The 20,381-nt window shown below is 50.4% G+C and overlaps 2 protein-coding genes across 6 annotated transcripts in view; one reads left to right on the top strand and one right to left on the bottom strand.

Moving 5' to 3' along the window:
• The window catches only part of GDAP1L1 (ganglioside induced differentiation associated protein 1 like 1), a 32,374-nt gene extending 14,452 nt beyond the window's left edge, over positions 1-17,922 (top strand). For 3 of the 5 annotated variants that reach the window (XM_049698709.1, XM_049698710.1, XM_033433764.2), the window contains 5 exons: positions 2,705-2,897; positions 3,933-4,106; positions 6,882-6,979; positions 7,762-7,894; positions 17,299-17,922. In XM_049698709.1, the coding sequence (XP_049554666.1) occupies positions 2,705-2,897; positions 3,933-4,106; positions 6,882-6,979; positions 7,762-7,894; positions 17,299-17,642 (942 nt within the window). In that variant the 3' untranslated portion in view covers positions 17,643-17,922. Of the gene's footprint in view, positions 1-2,248; positions 2,441-2,704; positions 2,898-3,932; positions 4,107-6,881; positions 6,980-7,761; positions 7,895-17,298 lie in introns of all 5 variants that reach the window. The other 2 variants (XM_033433765.2, XM_004272873.4) reach the window with 2 other exon arrangements.
• The window catches only part of SERINC3 (serine incorporator 3), a 379,749-nt gene that overhangs the window by 178,306 nt on the left and 181,062 nt on the right, over positions 1-20,381 (bottom strand). The gene's annotated exons all lie outside the window — the stretch shown is intronic.

Below are 20,381 nucleotides of genomic sequence, written 5' to 3'. Positions count from 1 at the left end.
ATCACATGACCTAGTGGCAGGACTAATAACTACTGTAATGTTGAAGTCGTGACGGATGTAATTGCAGCAACTGTGAAGTGATGAAAATACCTGATTCCTAGTGGTGACAATATTACAGGCACTGCTAACACCACCATGCTTTGTTGCCTACACTCATAATTGAAGAGAATGCTAAGTGTCAGCTTGACATGACTGAAAATAAACCTGTAATTTTCCCATCCTAGTTTGAGGACTCCCTGAATTTATTCATAGACCCCTGGGTCTAGGAGTCTCAATTAAATGTCCCTGTGCATGACCCTTTCTGACCTCCTCTCCTTTTGTCACCTCCATCCATCCTGCTCCAGCAGGATGGCCACCTCACCATTTTTCAAACATGTCAGACACGCTCCCACCTCAGGGCCTTTGCACTGGCTGTCCCCTCTGCCTGGATCCCTGTGTGGACTACTCTCTCTTTGTTCTTTGCTCAAATGTCACCTTCTCAGAGAGGCCTGCCCTGATGGGTCGCCCTACTTAAAATTGCCACTTGCCTCCCTGATTCCCTGGCACCCCCAATTTCCCTTACCTTGCTCTATATTTTCTTTTTTCCGATGAGCTCACTATCTTTTGACACACCGTCTCATTTTAACTGCTTCTCATCTGTCTGCCTCCACCAGAATGTCAGCTCCCTGAGGGCAGGGATCTTTGTTTTGCTCACGGCTGAGTCTTGAGCACTTAGAACAAGACCTGGCACAGAGTACGCACTCAATAAATAAGTGTTGAAAAGTGGCGCACTTGTAAGCCATAAGATGTTACATAAAAAAGGCATTTGATTCTGTAGGCCTAAAACTGGTGTAAGAAATAAAGCTTATTAATTTTTTTAAAGTATTTGTGATAAATAAACTACGACTCCGAGACTCTAAGTGTCTTTTACAAAGTCACACTGCAACTAAGTGGCTGGGCAGAGACGCCAGCCCAGCCCATCACAGTTTTCTCATAAACAAGGGCCCGGGTGAGGGGGGACAGTACCTAGCCATGACAGTGAAGCCCCAGTGGGTGACTTTCAGGCACCCACAGGGGGGATAGTTTGCCCAGAGTTGGCTGATGTCTGGTCACACTGAGTGGTGACCACCTAAGTCTGGTGCAGTTCCAGGAGGCAAAGAAGGCAGATGGCCTTGGTGGCCGCACGCCCTCCCCCTGGGCCTGGCTTCCTCCCCCGCCCCCTCCCCTGCAGGATGGCACATGGCTCTGGCCTGCAGCTCAGCTAAAGGAGAAAGTCTCCTTGGCTGCTTGCTGGTGTGATCCTGAGGCAGCTTCAAGCAGGACTGTTGTTCCTCTAAAGACAGTCCCCTCCCCAGGCAGGAGCCCCACCAGGCACCCTCACTGGAGTTCAAGGGCAGTGCCCAGGGAGTGGTCCCTGGGAGCAGAGGCCCTGCCAGGATGGAAGGCCAAACGTCTGGACCCGCCAACGGCAAAGGCCTGATTTAGTTTCTGTTTCCGTCCGTTCAGAGATCCCAGCTTGACCCAGACGCTGGGTGGCTGGGCAGAACCTGCCAGGAGGATGCCAGGGCAGACAGGAAGGGAATGGGAACTGCCACCTAGGTATGTACAGGGGTCATCGATGCTTAACAGGAATAGACCTTTGCCTCTCTCTGGGGTGCCCTCTCTTTCTCCTGGGCTGGAGCTAGAAGTAGGGGGGGAATATGTAGGAGTGGAGCTTGCCATCCTTTTGCTGGGGGACCTTAGACAAGTCTAGCCTACTTTCTGAGCCTCAGTCCACAGGCAGGGGATAGTTGGGCTAGGTGATCATTAACCACCTGCCAGCTCAGAACTGTCAGGAGGCTCTCTGTTCGCATCTACCAGGTCATATGTTTGTCTGGGACCCCCTGGAGATTAGGGAAAGACTCAGGAGGGGCCAGGCCCAGGACTCCCTGGAAGGAGCCCCCAGGGCAGAGAACACTGGTCTGAGAGTCAGGAACCATTGCTTCTTTTAGATCTACTGCTAAATTGGCTGTGTGGCTCTGGGTCAGTTAGTCGCCCTCTCTGGACTTTGTTTTCTCATCAGCAAAAACAGGAGATAGTCTCTGCTCTGCCCTCCTCTGGAAGGCTATTGTGAGCATCCAACCACCAGATGGGAAGGTGTCTGGGGACAATAAAGGGCTAGGCTGATGTTGGCAAATTATTTTTCACTTCACTTTGTTTCTCAAATAATTTGAGAAATTTTGCTACTGATCATGGTGATGATAAGAATTTCTGCAAATTTCATGGCCAGATTCACGTTTGGAGGCCAGGCTGAGAGTCCAATCCTGATAATGAGAATTATGAATAAGCACTAGCTATATACCAGACACTGTGTTGGTGCTACTATTAATACTTCAATTCTGCAAATAAAAAAACGATGAAGGCCAGAAAGTGTAACGAATCCGCCCAAACTCACACAGAAGAGCCAGAAATCCTATCCCAGGTACGTCCAGCAGTGACACCCAGCCCCGTAACCACCAGGCAGCTCTGCCCCTTGTCCCCAGGGCAGAGCTGTGTTCCTCCCAGCACCAGACCCCGGGGATGTATCCCCCATCCCGTACCCCAGGGGCCCAGGAGTGGGCTGGAAGCAACACGGTCCCCTCCAGTGTGGGACCTCGGACCTCCCTCCCCGCACGCCCCGCACCCCCTGGGCCGAGTGTCCCTGTGTGTCCGCCCGCCTTCCCCGCTCTGACCCTGGCGCCTGCAGGTGCGGCTGGTGATCGCCGAGAAGGGCCTGGCGTGTGAGGAGCGGGACGTGAGCCTGCCGCAGAGCGAGCACAAGGAGCCCTGGTTCATGCGGCTCAACCTGGGCGAGGAGGTGCCCGTCATCATCCACCGCGACAACATCATCAGCGACTACGACCAGATCATCGACTACGTGGAGCGCACGTTCACGGGAGGTACGGCGGCCGCGCGGGCCCTGACAGCGCCCCAGCACCTTGGGAAGCCTGGGCAAACCCCGCGGGCCCGGGCTCCCCCACAAGGAACCACGGGCTACAGGCAGGGCTCAGATGCCGCCCAGGAACCACAGAGCATGGCCACAGGTCCCTGGGGACCCCACAGATCTGACCCCCCCCCCTCCCCGGTACTGAGGGAAAGGGCGTGGCCCAGACACCCCCCTTGGAGCGGCTGGGGCTATAGCCTCCTTGCCAGGGGACTCTGGAGTCACAGGCTCGGCCACAGACACTCTGGAGCCCATCAGGCGTGAACGGGACCCAGACCCCCTTCTAAGTCCCCACAGACAGGATCCAGATCTCCCGGGGATGCCAGGGCTCAGCCAGGACCCAGCCCCCTGAAACCCTGTATGCATAGTCAGGGCCACAGGCTCTTCCGGAACCCCCACAGACATGGGCCCGGATACCCGAGAACTTTGCAGACATGAGCAGGGCCCGGCACCCCGGAACCCCACAGAACCCTATGTCCTCCGTCCCTACTTCCCTCCCTCTGGCCTCGCTCAAGTCCAGAAGCTCAGTGCCCATGGCAGAGGCTGCAGGTGCAGCTGAGAGATCAGGGCCCGGACATGCACTGTTTTAAAAGAATATGAATTAGTTGCCAACATTTAAAAACCAAGGAGAGTTCAATTTCAAACATCCAGGTTTCCAGCTTCTCTCCAAGTCTGGCAACACTAGGCCTAGAGACCCACCTGGCAACAAGCCCAGGCAGGTGAGGAGTTGCCCCTCAGGGGACGGCTCGGCAGGGCTCCAGTGAGGAGAGGTAGGCGGGCAGGATCACTAGGGTCCCTGTCAGCCTGCTGGGGACTTTCTCTCAAGAGTCAAGGAAAGGGGATGGGCCCCAAACTTCTGGACATGTCGCGGTTCCGGGATGCTGAGGTTGGGGGATGGGATGCCAGAGGCTGGCCTCTCTGAATCAGGGGGGCGGGAGGCCCGACACAGGGCCCTGCGTGCCGCCGCCCAGCCCCTGGCCATGCCCCGCAGAGCACGTGGTGGCGCTGATGCCCGAGGCGGGCAGCCCCCAGCACGCGCGGGTGCTGCAGTACCGTGAGCTGCTGGACGCGCTGCCCATGGACGCCTACACGCACGGCTGCATCCTGCACCCCGAACTCACCGCCGACTCCATGATCCCCAAGTACGCCACGGCCGAGATCCGCAGTGAGTCCCGGGGTCGGGGTCGGAGCGCAGAACCCTCAGGGTAACCCGGTCGTCGCCCACCTCCTCCCTCTTCCTCCCACTCCTGTATCTCTTACTCACTTTCTTCCCTTTATCTCTCCTCTTCCGCCTTCTCTCCTCTTCCCAATGGATATCCCTCTGCCTCTGCCTCTCTCTCCATCCCTGTGTCTGTCTCTGTCTCTCACTCTGGCTCTCTCTCTCTCTCTCTGGCTCTCCGTCTCACTCACCCTGTTTCGAGCTGAATATGTCTTTCTCCCTCTCTGGCAGTCTCTCTCTCATTCCCTTCTCCTGCCCCCTCCTCTTGTCCTGCCATCCCATACAGAGGCCATAGGGCTATCTGTCCCCCTAGAGGCTTGCCTGTCCATGGGAGCTGGGACACCTCTCCACAGGCATCTCAGCCCCAGACACCTGGGGTTGGCAGCCCAGGGTACTGAGTGACATCAGGGCTGGCATCACCAAGGAAGATTGCCCAGATGTTGCCAGGCCCCGGGTCTCTGAGTTCTGATTCAAGCATCCGCATATACTGTCCTAACTGCCAGCCTGATTGTGCCCACAGCCTACTTTATCCTTTCATTTTTTTCAGTACTCAGTAAATAAGTGTTGGATTAAATCAGATTATCCATCAACAACTGTTTACAGACTTTGGTCCAGGTTCTATGCAGACACCATGGGGTCCAATATACAGATGAAGCATGATGATTCCAAGTAGATAATAGGTGCTCGGTAAATGGTCACTTCCTGTCTCTCAAAGGAATGAGGCTCACGTCCAAGGGTGGGCCAGGTTGTGGCACTCGATTTTGTCTCTTTAGAGTGCCCTTGAACAGGACTCAGGACATATTTATATTGTCCTGTCCCCACTGAGTCAACAACATTTAACAACATTTATGAAGTCTCCTATGACCCAGGCCCTGGGCAGGGGGCTGGGGACAGAAGGGGACTGTCACAGCTTCTACCCTCCCAGGGTCACAGTTTCATGGAAGCAGAAAGACAAATGACCAGATGATTACAATGCAGGACTAAGTAAATTTGAACAACCTCTCAGGAGGGCAGTCTGGCCCTCTATATCGAATATTCAAAGGCCCACACTTTGGAGACTGTCCTGCAATGACACTTGCATGTGTGCACCAAAGAAGTACGTACAAGGATATGCATTGCAGCATAAGGGGTAATAGCAAGAGGCTGGAAATAACCCAGTTGACCATGATTTGGGGACTGGGTAGATAAATTCTAGTACATACAAACAATGAAATACTGTGCAGCTGTTAAAAAAAATAACAGGCATGTGGAATGCTCTCTAAGATATATTAGTAAGTAGGGAGAAAGTGAAGGGCAAAAAAATGCATCTAGTGTACTATCATTAATATATGTAAAGGGGGATCGAATGGATACACAGGTGCTTGCAAACACAAGGAGTATTTCTGGAAGGACACATGAGAAGATTGGGAGAACAGAACTAAGGGACTGCAGGTTGAGAGGAGAGAGATTTACTTTTCACTGTACGTTCCTTAATATTGTTTGAATTTTTAAACAAGCATGCATGTATAATCTATTCAAAACTAATTGATTTGGGGACTTCCCTGGCGGTCCAGTCGTTAAGACACCGTGCTTCCATTGCAGGGGGCATGGGTTTGATCCCTGGTCAGAGAACTTAGATTCCGCATGCCACGCAGTGTGGCAAAAAAACAAACAACCCACATTGATTAAAAATTTTCTAACCTAGTACCAATCAGTGTTGTGATAACGGGAACATAGAGGCAGTGGGGCCAGAGAAGATGCCCATCCCAGTCCAAGAGATGTCCAAGTGGGGCTGGGACCCAGGGGAGAGGGCAGGCCAGGTTTGGGCCCCACCACACACCTGGCCCACCATGTCCCATACTTACTGGCTAAGAGTTCCAGAGAAATCCTGCCCCAGTCATGGAACAGACCTCAGGATCTTATCCCACTTAATGCTTCCACCTCCTCTTGTAAAACCCACAGCTTACAGCTAGACTTTTAATGTCAGATTATAGGACACTTTGTCTCTCCCATTAAGTATAATTCTCAAGGTGCTGCCTTGAGTTCCATCATTGACCCACATTTCATCACCCAGGCCTTTTCAGCATCTTTAAAAGGCCAATTTCCCAGGAAAGGTGATCAATATGTCCCTGAATCTTCAGGGAAGTTGCCTCACCAGAAGTGGAAGTTTCAAGACACCAAGCTCTCTTATAGTTTTTTTAAAACAAGTTTTTCCCTGTGGATTACAGTGAGTGAGCTCTAGACTGAGAATCGGACAGATCCTGATTCAAAATCTGCTTGTCGTTTACTAGTGTGGAATTTACTAGCCTCTCTGAATCCGTTTCTTCACTACAGAAAGGGGTGAGGGAGACGTTCACTGAAGCATGAGCTTGTCCACATTTAGGGTGATATTCATTTCCGGCAAACTCCTACTCATCCCCTAGAGTCTCCTCCTCAGTGAGGTTTCTTGACACCTTGTGCCCCAGGCAGGTGGCCCTCTGGGTCCCACAGCATTCTTTCACTCTTCATTAGAGATTGATCATGCTATGTTGTAGGTATCTCTTTTATGGTCTAGGGCAGGATGGCATCTCATCCATCCCTATGTCCCAGCCTGTAATGACATAGTGTCTCCTAGTTATGCCTGTTGATATTGTTACTTCCTGGACTACTGTTTGAATGGGACCTATTCCAAGTTGTTGGGGGGAAGGGAAAGGAAGAGCACCAGGTATCAGAAGAACGGGACCTTTCCTATTCTCTCCCCAGGACATTTAGCCAACGCCACCATGGACTTCATGAAATTGGACCATGAAGAGGAGCCCCAGCTCTCTGATCCCTACCTTTCTAAACAGAAGAAGCTCATGGTGAGTGACCCCAGGCCTGCTCATTCCCCTTTCCCACCATCTTTTCCATGGAAAAGAAGAATTGGAAGAAGCTGGTTCTAAGTAGAGAGTCAGCTGATGACATGAAACGGGAAAACCACTGGTTTGCTTTCCCAATCCTGTCTCCTCTGTCATTTACTGGCCCTTTGACCTTGAGCAAGTCACTGTCGCCCTGGAGCCTCACTTTCCTAATGTCTTAGGTTGTGTCCCTAAGAGCAGAGCATTGGACAGAGGTTCTGGGGTAAGCGAGGTATTGAGGGAGCGCTCTAAGGAGAACCCAGTGAGGATGAGATAGGACGAAGAAGGGGCTAAGTTCACCTGATCCCACAGGGAGCTCTGGAGGATAAATGGTGCCACAAAGTCGATCCACCTTGAGACAAAGGGACAGACTTTTATACCCTTATATCAGCCAATCATTGACCTATTTATTTCCCAAGTATTTCCAGGAAACTCCTCATTGGCTGAGAACAATTCTCTGGAGAAGGGGAAGCTGTGAGCCACTGTCAACCAACTCTCATGGCAGCTGGTGTATGAGAGTACCAGCCCCATGAAAGGGATCTGGCCAGGACAGTCAAGCTCACAGGACTATTGTGAACACCAGATGAGGATGCCTTGTAACAGTGGGGGTATCCTATACACTTAAGGGGATATAAGGAGACTGGGTTTGCAGAAGGGGATTTGGGCCAAGAGTCTTCCATCCCTGGTCATCCTTGCTCTATTGAGGCCAACTCAGCTCCTCTAGCACCTGTCTGTCCTGCCCCCAGGCCAAGATCCTGGAGCACGATGATGTGAGCTACCTGAAGAAGATCCTGGGGGAGCTGGCCATGGTGCTGGACCAGATCGAGGCTGAGCTGGAGAAGAGGAAGCTTGAGAACGAGGGTGGGTGCCAGTTCTGGGGTAGGTGAGTGCTGGAGCCCATCCAGCCCACTCTGTCCATGACAGTCCCAGCATCTTTCCCCCCAAAGATCTTAGAGGACCATCCAGGTGGTTAGGATCATGGGCCATGGAGTCAGAAAGACCTAAGTTTAAGTCCTAGCTTGGCCACTTGCTAGTTGAATGACCCTGGGCCAGGTGCTTCACCTCCCTAGACCTCAGTTCCCCATCCATAAGATGGAGATAATAATAAGACCGACCTCAGAGAGATGTTGAGACACTGCATGAAATAATATATGTAGAATACTTAGATCAGCGCTTAGCACACAGTATTTAATAAAGGCTATTGAAGAAGATGATGGTAATGGTGGTGGCGATCACTATCCACTACACCATCTCCCCCTTCCCCGACTGAAGGATGTATTATGGCTCCTTCATGCTGTAGGAGCCAGACATCTAGGCTCACCTGGACTCTCTGACCTTGACTCTTTCTGTTCTCAAGTGCCTCTCTCTGGACGCTGAGCATGCCAGCTACATTTCCACCACCACACCTTAGCTCCTGCAGCTCTTCCAGCCTGGAGTACCCTCTCCTTACCACTCTGCTCCTTTTTGCATCTATACACCATCCTTGCCAGCACCCTTCTTCAAATTTCATTCGAGACCTTCCCATTTTGCTCTATTTTAGGTACCCTGTTAGTCTGGTCTCCTCAACAATGCAAATTTGTGGAACCCATTCAACATGCACTGCTACACTCATAGCTTCACACACACGCAGAGATGTCTGTGTATGTGGGAAGGCTGTGGAGCACAGTGTTCTAAAAGATGGGTTTAGAGTGAGACAGATATGAGTTAGGGTCCTAGCTTTGCTGCCTATACCATGTGACTTGGGCAAGTTCCTTTCCTTATTGGAGCCTCAGTTTCAACATCTGTGAAACAGGATGGTAATAGTAGAATTTAAAACCTAAACTCCATCTTGTTGAACTCTTTAAAAAATGAAAAACACTCAGCACAGTGCCTGGAACATACTAGTTAATTACATATGACAGGTAAAGGCACGTGCATTCTCCAGGTGAGAAAACTAAGGCTCAGAGAGATAAAGTGACTCGCTCAAGGTCACACAGCTCTTAAATGGCATAGTTAGGGTAAGAACAGGTTCCCTCTCAATGGGTCCAATGTTCTTCCAGCATTTCACAGCTGAGGCCTCAAGCAAATGGCACACACAGATACCTAAGGTCCTAAACAGGAACAGTGTCATGCATGCTGAAGCCAGCCGCCATAAATCCTTTCTAGAAAAAGGCAGAGTACGGCTAAATGAGTAAAAACAATGCACACCTCAAGAAGGAACTTTCTCATTTCTATCAGAGAGGGTGCTGGAGAGGGGCCATTACAGAAGAGTGTTCAGGGGCCAATGGAAGTAGCTGGACCACATGTTGCCCATCATCCAGCAGGTTAAGCCAGGCTCTTCATATGATGGTGGTCACAGGGATACTGAGAGCAGCAAGAGAGCAAAGCCCCAAGGTGCAAATATGTTTTAAGCCTCTACTTGTGTCACATTTACGAAAGCCCCATTGGCTAAAGCAAGTGACATGGCAGAGCCAGGATTAAAAGGGTAGAGGGTTGGACTCTGCCTCTTGATGGCAGAAGCAGCACAGCCTTTGCAAAGGGGCAAGCGTGCAGGAATGGGAGGAATTTGCAGCCATTTTTGCAATCTACTCAGGGGTGAGGTGTTCTGATTTTACAAAAGTACTCTGGTTGCTGTGAAAATGGATTTCAAGGGAGACAGAAGCCCAGATGAGATGGTGGTGGCTTGGACTGAGGTGGTGGCAGTGGAGATGGGGAGGCATGAAAGGCTTGAGAGGTATTTTGGAGATAAAATGGGCAGGAACTTGCTGAAAGGTCGAGGGTATTGGAGGGAGTGGAGTAAGAGGGGATAAAGGAATCAAAGATGACTCATGAGGTTTTGGTCTGAGCTACTGAGTGGTACCATTTCCTGATATGGGCAAGGGGGACCCAAGAGTTCAGGTTTTTTTTAGATTCCGCACGTAAGTGTCACCCCCAAGAGGGGATGTCACATAAGCCATTAGGTATTCTAGTCTGACTTTCAAAGGAGAGGTCAGAATTTGGAGGTGGAGATTTGCAAGACTTCAGCGTATACACGGTGATTAAAGCCGTAGAATTGGATGATGTCACCTAGAGGGCAGTGGAGAGAGACAGAAAGAGGAATCAAGACCTGCTTATTCGTTATTTATTGCTCATAACAAACTGCTCCCAAACTCAGCGGCTTAAACAAACAAACAAAAAGCATTTGTCGGGCTTCCCTGGTGGCACAGTGGTTAAGAATCCACCTGCCAATGCAGGTGACACGGGTTCGAGCCCTGCTCCGGGAAGATCCCACATGCTGCAGAGCAACTAAGCCCGTGCGCCGCGACTACTGAGCCTGCGCTCTAGAGCCTGCGAGCCACAACTACTGAGCCCGTGCCACAACTACTGAAGCCCGTGAGCCTGGAGCCCATGCTCCACAAAAAGAGAAGCCACCGCAATGAGAAGCCCGTGCACTGCAACGAAGAGTAGCCCCCACTCGCCGCAACTAGAGAAAGCCCGTGTGCAGCAACAAAGACCCAACACAGCCAAAAATAAATAAATAAATAAATAAATAAATAAATAAATAAAAACAGGCAGCAGGCTAGATTTGAGCTGAGGGCCATAGTTTTAAAAAAAAGGAAAAAAAAAGCATTTGTCATGTCACACATTTTCTGTGAATCAGAAATTCTGGAGCAGCTCGGCTGAGTGTTTCTAATTCAGGGTTGCATGATGCAGGGATAGATGCATGATGCATCTATCCCTCCCCCCAACTCTTCCCCCGTCTCTAAGTCAAGCCGTTGGCTGGGGCTGCAACACCCTGAGCTGAAGGGTCCACGATGGCTCATTCACGTGGGTCTTCACTAGAGGTGTCAGTTCCCCACAGCTGTTGGCCGGAGACCTCAGCTTCTCACTACATGGGCATCTTATTAGGGCTGCTTGAGTTTCTTCACAACACGGCAGCCGGCTTTCCCCTGAGCAAGTGATCCCAGAGAGACAGAAGCAGCGGAAGCCACATGATCTTTTATGACCTACCCTTGGAAGTCATTCTGTCACTTCTGCCACATTCTATTCATCTGAAGCAAGGCATTAAATACAGCCCATATTCAAGGGGAGAAAAATTGGGCTCCACCAAAGAGATAAGTATCAAGTAATCTGTGAGCGTATTTTTTTCTTTTTTTTTAATTGAAGTATAGTTGATTTACAACTTTATATTTATTTATTTATTTATTTATGGCTGTGCTGCACGGCTTGCGGGATCTTATTTCCCCCACCAGAGGTTGAACTGGGCCCTGGGCAGTGAAAGTGTGGAGTCCTAACCACTGGACTGCCAGGCAATTCCCTACAACATTATATTAGTTTCGAGTGTACAGCATAGTAATTCAGTATTTTTACAGATTGTACTCCATCAAAAGTCATTACAAGATAATGGCCATAATTCCCTGTGCTATACAGTGTATCCTTGTTGCTTATCTATGTTACACATAGTAGTTTGTATCTCTTAATCCCATACCCCTAATTTGCCCCTCCCCCTTCCTTCTCCCCTTTGGTAACCACTAGTTTATTTTCTCTCCCTCTCTCTCTCTCTCTCTTTTTTTTTATGGAAAGGCATTTTATTTTAAATATAGCAGTGTATACATATCAATCCCAAACACCCAATCTATCCCTCCCCGCAACGCTTCCCCCGTCTCTAAGTCTGTGAGTCTGTTTCTGTTTTGTAAATAAGTTCATTTGTATCATTTTTTTTTTAGATTCCGCATATAAGCGATATCATATGATATTTGTCTTTCTCTCTCTGACTCACTTCACTTAGTATGATAATCTCCAGGTCCATCCATGTTGCTGCAAATAGCATTATTTCATTCTTTTTAGTGGCTGAGTAATATTCACTAGTTTATTTTCTATATCTGTGACTCTGTTTCTGTTTTGCATATACATGTGTTTATATTATTTTTTAGATTCCACAGAGAAAGACAAGCACTGTTTCGTATTTTAAAACTACCACATCTGCCCTGAGGCTCCCCCTCATTGAGAGAAGGGTAAAGACAGACGAGCTGGCAAAGCTGATGAGACACAGTGGCCAGTGAGGCGTGAGGACTCTTGTGTCATAGAACCCAGAAAGGATTGTGTTTTAAGGAGGGAGAACAGTGTCAAATGCAGCTGAGAGGCTGAATAAACCAAGGATAGGAAAGCGTCCCTTGGGTTTTGTCCCATGGCTGTTGGTGGTGACCTTGCCACGAGCAGTTTCACTGGAATGTCAGGGCAATGGCTGAAGAGTGAATGGGAGGTGAGGCGTGAAGATGGCTAGTGTAGACAACCCTTTTGAGAAGTTTCACTGTAGAGGGAATAGAGAAATGGGGTGGTGCCTGAAGAAGGCTGTGGGGCAAAGGGAGGAATGTTTTCAAGATAGGAGATACAACTGCGTGTTTTCAGGCCGATAGAAATGCCTCGGTGGAAAGGAGAAATCAGTGATGCAGGACCAATGAGGATTGAGAGGGTGTGCTTCAGGCAGGGTCCCCAGGGGACACACAGGGCACCCTCAAATTGAGTAAATCAAAGAGGCCTTCATAAAGGGACTGTTTACAGATGTGTGGGCGGGACACAGGGAAACCACAAGGAAAAGTGCAGTACCTGGACCTCGGGTTGTGAGCGATGGGGGCAGTTTCAGGAACCAGAACAAAGAGGGCCACCTGACAGGAGCTGTGACTTTCTGGGTTCGATCCCTGGTCGGGGAACTAAGATCCTGCCTGCTGCCTGGTGTGGCCAAAAACAAACAAATAAGCAAACCAACACAGCCAGCCTGTGGCAGCCTGCAGAGAAAAAACTGAGGGAAGTAAGACTCTGACCTCACCCTCGCCCACCATCCTATCTCCCACCTCTGCTCCCCACTGGCCAAACACCCCTGGAGCCAGAGGGCACGGAGTCCCATCAGTGTATCCGTCAAGTTGGCCTCCTGGGGGCCGCAGAGCAGTGTGGGGAGGGGAGGAGAGTGGCTCTAGAAAGGGAAAGGGAGCATGTGCAGCGTTGGGTGGGTGCAGAGGACCACGGAGGGCCTGACCTTGAGCGAAGGTGGCTCACACCCTCCCTTGTGTCAGCAGGTGGTAAATGCAGGGGCCTGGCATTGTGGGTTTCATGGTGGGGGGTAAGGGCTTTCATGTCTGAAGGTTCCTGTTTTCTGAATGAAGCATGAGGTGACGTCATCAACAGAGAAAACCACCGGGTGTGAGGAGAGAAGATGAAAGATGTGCGTCTCTCTGCAGGGGGCGGTGAAGCGAGCATCCCCCAGAGCTGCTACAGGACTGCTACAGGACCTGGGCAGGGCTGCCGGCCCTCCCGGGCTTTGTGGTCAGGATTTAAAGTGTAACTGGTAAGGGTACCTGTCTCCAGCACACTCAGCTGGCAGACTTGGAGAAGGCACAAGACAGGGTTCATCCAGGGCTGCGACTTGGCAAAGGGAACCCACAGCTGCAGGAGCGGGGGAAACCGAAGACCTTCTGTTGACATGCCAGATAGATAGCTACCCGCGCCCGTGGACATTATGCAGTCATGGCTAGCAGTATTTGCCTACAAACAGAAACACAGGAATGGACATACTTAAATAGCGATGCACGCTTACACACTCATGAACATCTGTCTGCAGGCAACCACCAAGTGCATGTGGGCATACCCTTCACTTATGCATGTGGTAATCCCCCCACTGCATGGACACAGATGCCCATGTGTGCAGCTGTCTACATGCTAATACACAACCAGCTTCATGGATTTGAGCAGGCATTCACATGGGTAAACATACACACCATGCAGGATGCAGACACATAGGTCCACACACAGACCCAAATAAAAATGTACCCATTGAAAGAGGCCTACGTGTCAGTGGAGATACATACATATGTATGATGAAGTACTCTCTCAGGTAGATGTCTTACATTTGACAGCAGCTTAGATTTGTTGAGAGACGGTGCCCTGTACTCCCTCTTGTTACCAAGGATAAACTGTTCTTGAACTAGCTAAACCTAGTCCCTTCCCTTGTGTACTTGATGCCATCCACGCTCATCCCTTCAAGGACACCACATCAGTGATTCTCTCCACTCTGTCCTGTAGCATCACCTCCTCTCGGCTCGATCATTCCCATCAACGTGCTGTTTTTTTCTTCCCAACTTACAAAGGCACTCTTTTTAAAAAATAATTTATTTATCTTTTCATTTTTGGCTGTGTTGGGTCTTCGTTGCTGCGCACAGGCTTTCTCTAGTTGTGGCAAGTGGGGGCTACTCTTCGTTGCGGTGCGCGGGCTTCTCATTGCGGTGGCTTCTCTTGTTGCAGAGCACGGGCTCTAGGCGCGCGGGCTCAGTAGTTGTGGCTCCTGGGCTCTAGAGTGCAGGCTCAGTAGTTGTGGTGCACGGGCTTAGCTGCTCCACAGCATGTGGGATCTTCCTGGACCAGGGCTTGAACTCGTGTCCCCTGCATTGGCAGGCAGATTCTTAACCACTGCACCACCAGGGAAGTCCCCCAAAACACTCTTGACCCGTCTCACATTATCGGCATATCCTTCCCATGACAGCAAAGCTCCTTGAAAGGGTGATCTTTGCTCACCGTCTCTGATTCCTCTCCTCCCTTTCTTTCTTGGACTCCCTCCCAACCAGGCTTTCAGCGTCAGCATCTACTCCCACTCTTCTTGTCAAGGTCACCAGTCGCCAAATGCAATCGCCAATTCTCAGTTCCTTTTCTGTGACTTCCCGGCAGCGTCTGAAGCCAGCTGAGCGCTCTGTCCTTGGAACACTTTCTTATCTTGGCTTCTGGGACACCACACTCACCTGGGTCGTCTCCCACCTCACCGGCTACTCCTTCGCACACTCCTTCGCTGGTTGCTTCTTGTTGCCCAATATCTAAATCTTGAGGCCCCGAAGCTCAGTCCTTGGTTCTGTTCTCAGCTCTGTCTCCACTCACGCCCTTGATGATGCTGTGCACCTGTACCTCTAACTGCAGACACATCATCTCCCCTCAGAAGTCTAACAGGCATCTGGAAGATTCCATATTCAAGAACAAACTTCTGATCAGAGCCTTCATTACACTTTAGCTCCTCCTCCCCTGAGGCCGTGAGCCTCTGGAGGGAAGACATTTGTGTCTTGTCATGTCTTCATGCCCAGCACATACTACCAGATAAACATTTGTTGGATGAATGAATGAACATGAGGACACAGAGTGAAAGGGGGAGGCTCAGGCTGTGAGGGTGAAGGGTATTAGACTCATGGAATTTCTGAGCTGAAAGGAACACCTCTACAAAAGGGCAGAAGCAAGCTTCCCAAGAAAGCAGACCTCACCGGAAGTGGAGAGGAAGGGGAGAGCATTCCAGGCATGGGGTGCAGCAGGGGCAACGGCCCAGAGGCCAAAATGGGCGTGGCTTGCTTGAGGGAACAATGGGCAAGTGGGCAATTTGTGAGAAGTGAAGATCAGAGAGGTACTGGGTTGGCCAAAAAGTTCATTTGGGTTTTTCGTAAGATGTTCTAGAAAAAAGCAAACGAACTTTTTGGCCAACCCAATACATTGGAGCTCATCCAACTACTGAAAGGGCTTAAAAGCCATGCAGAGGAATCTGGACATTAATGTGTAGTCACTGGGGAGAATTTCAGGTTGTTGAGCAAAGCAGTGATGAAGGAGACCAAAGGGGCTCCAGAATTTCAAGTCTAGTGTTTCCTAAGTACACAGGCTAATTTTAGGTGTCCCGTGACCATGGCGATAACTAACATAAAACCACACGATGAGAATTATTCTCCTTTTAATTCTTTTGATTGTATTAAAGAGTGTTAGTATGATGCTAGTATTTAATTCCCATAAAGGGGTTATGTATTAATACCTGCCCTTTTCTTCAAACAAATAAATAAGTCTTGGGCTCGGGGATTTTGGGCAGGCAGTAGTATCCAGATGGAATTTAATAGCGTTTGTTTTGTCTTTTGTTAAATGTACTTTTATCATTGCACATAGGTTATGGCAAATGATACTCTTAGTGATAGTTTCTTTTCTCATTCATCACTCATTAAGTAAAGATTTAGTGAGCCAGGCACTGTTCTAGGTGCAGGGGATACAGCTGTGAACAAGACAGACCCAAATTCCTGCCCTCATGGAGCTTCCATTCTGGTAGAGGGTGGCAGCCAATAAACAAAATGAGCATGTACAGTATATGGTGGAACACTGGGGAAAAGTTGTATGGAAGAAAACAGAGCAGGGGAGGAGGACAGTGACTGCTGGGATTGGGGTTTCAATTTTAACTGGGTGGTCAGTGAAGCCCCCCGAGAAGATGGCACTGAGCCAAGACCTGAAAGAGGTGGAGGAGTAAGGCCTGTAGCTCTGTGGGGGAAGAGTGTTCCAGGCAGAGCAAACAGCAAGTGCAAAGGCCCTGGGGTGGGAACGTGCCTGGAATGAGGAACTGCAAGGAGGCCAGTGTGGTTGAAGAAGGGTGAGTCAAGGCGGGGGACTTCCCTGGCGGTCCAGTGGTTAGGACTCAGCGCTTTCACTGCTGTGGCCCTGGGTTCAATCCCTGGTTGGGGAACTAAGATCCCGCAAGACATGGAGCACAGCCGAAAAAAAAAAAAGAGTGAGTCAAGGGGGAAAAAGTAGACTCCTAGGTCTGAAAGGTACCTGGGGGCCAGATCACGTAGGACCTTTAGACCATTAGAAGGGCTTCAGCTTTGACTACGACAGGGGGTCACTAAAGGGCTTTGATCAGAGAGAAGGACATGACCTGACTTAAGATTTAACAGGATTCCTCTCTCTGCTGTGCTGAGAATAGACTCTAGGGAGTCAAAGGCAAACAATAATTGTCGTTAGGACCAGGATGGTCACATCGGAGGTAACATCTAACTTCGGATGTATTTTGAAAATAAAGCTGATGGGAACTGCTGACAAAGTATATGTGGGGTGTGAAAGAAAGAGAAGAAAGAATTCAACATGGCCTGCGTGGCTTTTGGCCTGAGTGGCTGGAAGGATGGAGGTGCTGTTACTGACATGGGGATGAATGTGGTGGGTTTGGGGGTGACGATCAGTTTTGGACATGTCGCGTTTAAGATGCACAGTGGACTCGCAAGGAGAGCTGGAAAATGGGCAGTGGGATATATGAGTCCGGAGTTTAAATACATATATTTGCATTTAATAAGTCAGTTGATTTAAAGAAAACAAATAATAGAGGTAGTATATGCATCTGGCAAAAATCATGAAAGAAGTGCAGGAGTGGGTGACCTTGGGGGAACACTACGGCAGGCAGACAGAAGCCAGAGGCGTCACTGAGAGAGGAGGGCGTGTATGGCGGAAGAAGAGCTGACCCTCCCCTCCCCCATCTCCTGTCACTTCCATTCTAGGGCAGAAATGTGAGCTGTGGCTCTGCGGCTGTGCTTTCACCCTTGCTGATGTCCTCCTGGGAGCTACCCTGCACCGCCTCAAATTCCTGGGACTGTCCAAGAAATACTGGGAAGATGGCAGCCGGCCCAACCTGCAATCCTTCTTTGAGAGGGTCCAGAAACGCTTTGCCTTCCGGAAAGTTCTGGGCGACATCCACACCACTCTGCTGTCAGCAGTCATCCCCAACGCGTTCCGGCTGGTCAAGCGGAAACCCCCATCTTTCTTTGGGGCATCCTTCCTCATGGGCTCCCTGGGTGGGATGGGCTACTTTGCCTACTGGTACCTCAAGAAAAAATACATCTAAAGCCAGGCCCCGGGCTTGGTGTCTGACTGTTGGTGTCTCTGTCCTGTGTGATTCCCAGTGAGCTCTCAGTAACGCACCGTCTCATGCACACTTGGACAGCCCCTCCCACCCCTTGTTTGGAGCAATTCTATCGTCAGTCTGAAAACATTCCATAGTTTAGGAGTAGATGTTGCCACTGCCGTGAGTTGAGGCCACGGTTCTACTGAAGGAGAGAAAGAGTGAGTGGGAGAGAGAGAGAAAGAGAGAGAAACAAACAAAAACACGAATGCCTTTTTTTTTTCGATTCAAGGTCTCAAGATGGAACTGTGGGGACTGGTTAGGATCCAAGGTGAGTCCCAGGTCATTTCATTCACCAGGGCCCAGATTCTGGGAGGTGCTGGGGGCTCGGACGGCCTGACCCCTCGCCTCCCCTTCCCTCTTGCCCAGGGAACTCTTCCACAGGACAAAGCCAACATCAAGACTTGACTCTTCTAAGCGCTACCTCCAGGTGGGGCTGGAGACCTGGAGACCCCACGGGAGGCCCCTGAAGACTGGAAGGGGCTTCATTCTCCTCCTGGAAGTGAACTGAGACAGCACTGGCTGGGCCAAGGCAGTGACTTCCAGCCACAGGCCATGTCTGGGGCCGACGCCATGAGCACACCCTCCCATCCCCCTCTTGATTTGGCCAGTGTGCTCGGTCGGGCACTTTACTGGAAGTCCCTGAAGGCAGTGTCCATCCTCCTCTTCCCACCCGGAGCTGAGTCTTCCCACCATGTGAGGTGGACTTTCAGGAAAAGGCACATTGATCTTCTCTCGGAAGTTCAGCCCTGGCCGGAGCGCAGGGGTGGGTCTGGAGGTGGAGGTCCCTCCTCCAGCCTCTGCCAAAGCCATCTCTGTTAACGTCTGCCTTCCCCTTCACTCTCGGGGCTCCCCCCACGCCCTACCATGCCATGCAGGGGGGTTTCTGCGTCCACGCTGCCCGTCCTTGCGGCGTCTCACTTCCCTGTGCCTTTTGCATGTTGGGAGAGGGTCTGGGTGTCACTGCTGCTCATGCTTAGAAAACACTGAAAGCCCCCAATAAAAAGCATCAAGGAGGAGCAGCTGCTTTTCATTTCTAAACCTGTGCTGTCCATCTAGTTCTCGTTTCCAGAGTTTGGGGCCAGAGGGGTGGAGGTACGACGTTGAGACTCAGTGAGTCTGACTCTCGTGACTCTCACCAATGTTTTGACCATTTCACTTCTGGTGAGAAGGAAGAGATGACTGATGGCTGCTTGGGGGGCCCAAGGCTGGATCTGGGGAGGCCAGGTCTTTTGTTTGTTTTTTGGCTGCACCGCATGGCTTGAGGAATCTTAGTTCCCCAACCAGGGATCAAACCCAGGCCCAAGGCAATGAAGCTCTGAGTCCTAACCACTGGACTGCCAGGGAATTCCCACGGCCAGGTTTTATCCAATAGGAAAGGATAGACAGGATGTTAGAGCACATGTCCAGTACTTTAAGGCCCAGCTGTTGAAGAGGGTCATGCGACTTCCACACACGGTCCATGGGTGAGAATTTAATTACCAGGCTTCACCCAGCTGCAAAGGAGGCTGGGAAATGTAGTCTGTGATTGGGCAGCCTATTGCTAAGGAAGGAGAGAACAGATCCTGGTGGACAGCCAGCAGCCTCTGACATAAGGAAGCACTGAATGGGAAGAGGCCCAGGCAGACTGCTGGAGAGAACCATAGACTCAAAGACTCCACAGGCCCCACCTGCCAGTTCCACACGTGCAGAAACTGAGGCCTGGGATGGGCATGTGTCTGGTTTGGTCAGGATCGCACAACAAGTGAGCTAGAGCTAAGTGTCCTTTCCCTGGTCCCTTTCTGTCTCGGAATGTCATGGAGAGCAGCTCGGGTGTGGAAAAGAGTCAACATGCGTACGTTCACTCAGAATCCATCAGCTGCTGAGCCTTCTACCAGGTGCCATGGAGGGTTGCAGAGATGGACAGGGTGTGGGGCTGAGTTCAGTCTAGTTGGGAAGACAGACACCACCACCGCCAGGACTGCGGTAATGGGCGCCCCCAGTGTTTACAATGCTGAGAAGGTCTATCCAACATTCACAGAAGGATGCCTGTTGGGGAGGACGGTAAGGGCTGCTGAAGGTCATATCTCCTTCAGCTCATTGGCTGCTCACTGCCAAAGTCACAGAATCATCTGCCCGGGCCATTCCAACGTTATCTCCAAAGACCTGTTTGGTCCTTCCCTAGCAACCCGGGCCCACATTGCCTAAAACCCTTAGTTTTCTCATCTCTAAATGGAGCTAATAATAATAATAGCTGCCATCCTTTGAGTACTAACCAGGTACTAGGAAATTCACATAAATTATGTCTAAGTCTGCAAAGCATAGCTTTTTATGTCTCACTGATGAGGAAACAGAGGCTCAGAGAGTGAGCACCCAAGGTACAAGTGGTAGATTGGATTTTTGGATTCCCTAATAGGGTTATACATCCACAACCCTTGCCATGTGACTTTGCAGCACCTCCCACCGTGGGTGGAGTTTATTCCCTGCCCCATCAGGGTACTGTCCATGTGACCATCTTGGGCCAGTGGACTGTTAGTGGAAGGATGTGATGGGAGTAGAGGCTTTAAACGTACCATGTGGGTGCCTCAGTGTTCATCACGAGAAGAGCAGGCCCCAGGTAGTTGCTGCCCTTTTCATCTGGACCTTAGACTGAAAGCAGAACAGACTTGAGCCCAGCTTGTGGCCTCGAACCAAGGCCAGCTG

The sequence above is a fragment of the Orcinus orca genome, chromosome 16 (genome assembly GCF_937001465.1).
Source record: "Orcinus orca chromosome 16, mOrcOrc1.1, whole genome shotgun sequence".
Lineage (NCBI taxonomy): Eukaryota > Metazoa > Chordata > Mammalia > Artiodactyla > Delphinidae > Orcinus > Orcinus orca.
This window is presented reverse-complemented; position numbering and strand designations above follow the sequence as displayed.